The sequence below is a fragment of the Palaemon carinicauda genome, chromosome 39 (assembly GCF_036898095.1).
Source record: "Palaemon carinicauda isolate YSFRI2023 chromosome 39, ASM3689809v2, whole genome shotgun sequence".
NCBI classification, from domain to species: Eukaryota; Metazoa; Arthropoda; class Malacostraca; order Decapoda; family Palaemonidae; genus Palaemon; species Palaemon carinicauda.
In genome coordinates this window covers 16,280,048-16,285,047 of record NC_090763.1, presented here as the reverse complement: position 1 = coordinate 16,285,047, position 5,000 = coordinate 16,280,048, and the positions used below count along the sequence as shown (strand labels likewise).

The 5,000-nt window shown below is 49.5% G+C and overlaps 1 protein-coding gene across 1 annotated transcript in view; it reads right to left on the bottom strand.

Moving 5' to 3' along the window:
• Positions 1–2,020, bottom strand: part of LOC137631262 (collagen alpha-1(III) chain-like) — a 15,754-nt gene extending 13,734 nt beyond the window's left edge. The window contains exon 1 of the mRNA XM_068363045.1: positions 1,549–2,020. Within this exon, the coding sequence (XP_068219146.1) occupies positions 1,549–2,020 (472 nt within the window). The remainder of the gene's footprint in view (positions 1–1,548) is intronic.
• Positions 2,021–5,000: the final 2,980 nt, after the last annotated feature.

The following is a 5,000-nucleotide window of genomic DNA, read 5'->3' as shown; positions in this document are numbered from 1 at the left end:
AAAAGCTTGCAAATTTGGGTTGGTCAATAAAACAATAAAAACGACCTTTTTAACTTTTCTAACATTTATGCTTGAGACGAATGACAATTTGAAGGCAATTTGGGATTGCACCGGTATTCCATATTTCTCCTTTTGGAACTCTGACAGGAAAGCATTCAACTTTACTATAGATGACGAAAGACAAATTGGAGACAAACAATGAGTTGGAGGAGCTTTGAAGACTTTGAAGACTTTTCAGAGACTGTTAGAGATTTCCAAAAGGCCCTCATGTTTTTTTAAAAATAAGCTAGATGCAGGAACTCTATATTGTTGGCTCGGCGGGGCTGCCCGTTTCCCGCTAGCCGGGGCGGGCCTCCCCCCTTCCCGCTGGCTGGGTGGGCCTCCCCCCTTCCCGCTGGCTGGGAAGGCCTCCCCCTTTCCCGCTGGCTGGCTGGGCCTCCCCCCTTCCCGCTGGCTGGGCAGCCCTCCCCCCTTCCCGCTGGCAGGGCGGGGCTCCCCCTTCCCGCTGACAGGGCGGGGCTCCTCCTTCCCGCTGGCAGGGCGGGGCTCCCCCTTCCCGCTGGCAGGGCGGGGCTCACCCCTTGCCGCTGGCAGGGCGGGGCTCCCCACTTCTCGCTGGCAAGGCGGGGCTCCCCCCTTCCCGCTGGCAGGGCGGGGCTCCCCCCTTACCGCTGGCAAAGCGGGGCTCCCCCCTTCCCGCTGGCAGGGGGTCTCCCCCCCTTCCTGCTGGTAGGGCGGGGCTCCCCCCTTCCCGCTGGCAGGGTGGGGCTCCCCCCTTCCCGCTGGCAGGGTGGGGCTCCCCCCTTCCCGCTGGCAGGGCGGGGCTCCCCCCTTCCCGCTGGCAGGGCTGGGCTCCCCCCCTTCCCGCTGGCAGGGCGGGGCTCCCCCCTCTCCGCTGGCAGGGCGGGGCTCCCCCCTTCTCGCTGGCAGGGCGGGGCTCCCCCCCTTCCCGCTGACAGACGGGGCTCCCCCCTTCCCGCTGGCAGGCCAGGGCTCCCCCCCCTTCCCGCTTTTAGGGCGGGGCTCCCCCCTTCCCGCATTTCCCGTGGGCAGGGCGGGGCTCCCCCCTTCCCGCTGGCAGGGCAGGGCTCCCCCTTCCCGCTGGCAGGGCGGGGCTCCCCCCTTCCCGCTGGCAAGGCGGGGCTCCCCCCTTCCCGCTGGCAAGGCGGGGCTCCCCCCTTCCCGCTGGCAGGGCAGGGCTCCCCCATCCCGCTGGCAGGGCGGGGCTCCCCCCTTCCCGCTGGCAAAGCGGGGCTCCCCCCTTCCCGCTGGCAGGGGGGCTCCCCCCTTCCTGCTGGTAGGGCGGGGCTCCCCCCTTCACGCTGGCAGGGTGGGGCTCCCCCTTCCCGCTGGCAGGGCGGAGCTCCCCCCTTCCCGCTGGCAGGGCTGGGCTCCCCCCTTCCCGCTGGCAGGGTGGGGCTCCCCCCTCTCCGCTGGCAGGGCGGGGCTCCCCCCTTCCCGCTGGCAGGGCAGGGCTCCCCCCCTTCCTGCTGTTAGGGCGGGGCTCCCCCCTTCCCGCATTTCCTGTGGGCAGGGCGGGGCTCCCACCTTCCCGCCCTTCCTGCGGGCAGGGCGGGTATCCTCCATTCCCGCGGGAAGTCTGGGGCTCCCCCCTTACCGCTGGCAGGGCGGGTTCCCCCCTTTCCGCTGGCAGGGCGGAGCTCCCCCCTTCCACTGACAGGGGGGTGCTCCCCCCTTCCGCTGACAGGGCGGGGTTCTCCCCTTCCCGCTGGCGAGGTGGGGCGTCCCCCTTCCCACTGGCAGCGCGGGGCTCCCTCCTTCTCGCTGGCAGGGAAGGGCTCCCCCCTTCCCGCTGGAAGGGCGGGGCTCCCCCTTCCCGCTGGAAAGGCAGGGCTCCTCCTTTCCCGCTGGAAGGGTGGAAGGGCGGGGCCCCCCTTCCCGCTGGCAGAGCGGGCCTCCCCCTTCCTGCTGGCAGGGCGGGGCTCCCCCTTCCTGCTGGCAGGCCGGGGTTTTCCCCTTTCCTGCTGGCATGGCGGGGTTTCCACCTTCCCGCTGGCATGGCGGGGCTCCCCCCTTCCTACTGGGAGGGGGGTCCCCCTTCCCGCTGGCAGGGCGGGGCTCCCCCCTTCCTGCTGGCAGGGCTCCCCCCTTCCCGCTGGCAGGGCGGGGCTCCCCCCTTTCCTTCTGGCAGGGCGGGCTACCCTTCCCGCTGGAAGGGCAGGGCTCCCCGTTAAAAAATCTAGAAAATACTGTAATATATATATATATATATATATATATATATATATATACACAGATATATATGTATATACATATATCTACATACATAATGTCAAAGTTTGGAGTATTGGCAGTAGCCTAATAGATACAGATCCTGATATAGCAGGGATAAATCGACTCTCAAATGACATATGACAAGCAATAATCTAAAAAAAAGAATCCGAATCTTGATGCCGGAATTTTCAGCACAGTTTGAGGGCTCTATGAGCGTTGGTATTTCATGTTGTTTTCTCCGGTAGTATGCTGGAAACTCTTAAACTGGACATTTGAATCTTCTCATGAATGGGTTCAGTCATACGAGGGGCTAATTTCAGGCCATCTTTACAGACTCCAAATTCTTCCATGTAGATTCCAACTGAGCTTTGAACTGATCCAGTTCTATAAACATCAGACACCAGGTGATCAAAGTTGTCTCGGTCGCCATGAAACACTGTTCCTTCAGGTTGATCCTTATCCACATCGCTATTACGGATTACTGAAACACTTTCAACCATGTATATGCCATGACTGTTTCCAATTCAAAAGAAAATGCATAGGACACATAATTACCTAGTTTGTTTAGGAAAGTAGTTGATTGTTTAGATTTGAAGAGATGGCGGAGTGTCATACATAGTAGGATATGCGTTTTCATCTTCCACTGTCCACCTGTTGCTGCTTTACACATATCTTGACTAACTGTTAGTACTAATATTCAATCTCGATCTGATGGGTCCCTCTTACCACACATTAGTGTAAATACAGATTGTAGAACATAAGCAGGAATTTCTTTGTTGAGGGTACACTCGAGAACACTATTCTATCTTATTTCTCTTCCTCTTGTTTTGTTGAAGTTTTTATAGTTTATATAGGAGATATTTATTTTAATGTTATCACTCTTCTTAAAATAATCTATTTTCCCTTTTTCCTTTCCTCACTGGGCTAATTTCCCTGTTGGAGCCTCTGGGATTATATCATCCCTCTTTTCCAACTAGTGTTGTATCTTAGCTAGTAATAATAATAATAATAATAATTATGATAATAAGTAACGTCACTAGATTTGGTGGGCCATAGAAGTGTCTTGGTTTCTTTGAAGGCATTGAGTAATTTAGGGTAAAGCTCAAGACTAACTTCTTTGATCCAGTCATCATCTCACAAATTACAAGCAGAAAGAACAATTGTTTTCAGTGATTCCAAAGATTTACAAAATATCAGTGTGTCTTTATATGGGGATGATCAGAAGTCGATGCTGTCTTTCAGGTCAGAACAGTGTTCGATCTTCAACCTGAGATTGACTAGTTATTTGAAAAGCTTGTTCATTATTGCTATTGTTGTATAGATTCTCATTATACACATTTCTAAAGGACAAAGTTTTAGAACCCGAACTTTGTGAATAACTTCCTTTTTTTTTTATAAAATCGTAGATGCGAAAATGCTTTCTCTATACATCTTTTCTTTCTTGTCTGATGTTTCCTCAGTTTCTGTGATGGTGTAACACTGCTGAGGTATTCGTCTCACTAAAAACTGCTTGGGTCGGCACTCATGGAATTAGGTCTCCCTTGCGAAAAGATCATGTCCTCTTATTTTACATAGTAAATCTTCATCATTTAGTTAAATTTTCTTTTCTTCAATGTTTTTATACGCATCTAAGTGGAACTTCTGCAAGCTATTTATATTACCAGAGTCCTTTACCTTGTCACCTTTACAAAATATACAGTATTTACCAAATATCACTATTTAACATCTTTTTTTGGCGACTTATTCACTTACATTCAAGCATTTGTTTTTGTGCTTAACAATGTGCGGCGACCAATTCAAAAACACTCTCGTCGGCAACTTTATAAACTAGTAAATAAACAAATGAACAAATAAGTAAGAAAATAATTAATCTTAACTTCGAACTACATTTGAATAAATACCATTAAATTTTCTATAAGAAATTAAAGCCACGTTATCTTTTAAAATGAGTTTGAAATTTGTCAGGAGAAAAAATCATCACTTGCTTATTTGGATTTATCGGTTTGAAACGGATAGAAATTTTTTGGTATCTATTTGGATATAACGTAAACTTTGGCAAAAAAAAAAAAGTGCATGTAACAAGGACGTATTTACAATGCAATATGTAATTACAGATTAATTATTTTTTCCTGAGAGGACTTCGTTTGCAAAGAGAAATATGTTAAAATCAAGATTTTTTTTCGCTTTGTCTGTGTACATTTTGTATTCCTTTAGAAATACATATTATACTATTGAAAAGTTTGCTTTTTTACATATGTTTCTTGATATATTGCAATAGTCCCTGCAAATTTTTTTGAAAGTCTGAATATGATTGACCGCCCATATAAAGGCTTAATGTAGATTTGTGTGAGGCAGAGTTGAGCGTAGCGTGAAACAGGGGGTTTTGGTCCCCTATGTGAGAACGGCCCCGAGTTGAGAATGGAAGTAATAATGTGGTTTCCGGAAGGGTTACAAGATTTCAGTATGTTTGGATAAATGGATAAATTCCAGGAATTTAGAAGGTAAGAAGAACTAATTACGTTTAATAAATCCAAATAAATATCTTGCAATTCCAAATTATCAAAGGGCTCAGTGTGCGGGCCAATACTCACCTCGACAGAACTCTCAAAATTTACGTTTTGGTCCAATTATTATTATTATTATTATTATTATTATTATTATTATTATTATTACCTTCGCCAAGGAGGTCATATTTTCACCTCTGTCTATTTGTTTGTCACCAACCTAACTCAAAAGGTTACGGGCGAATTTTGACCAACTTACTA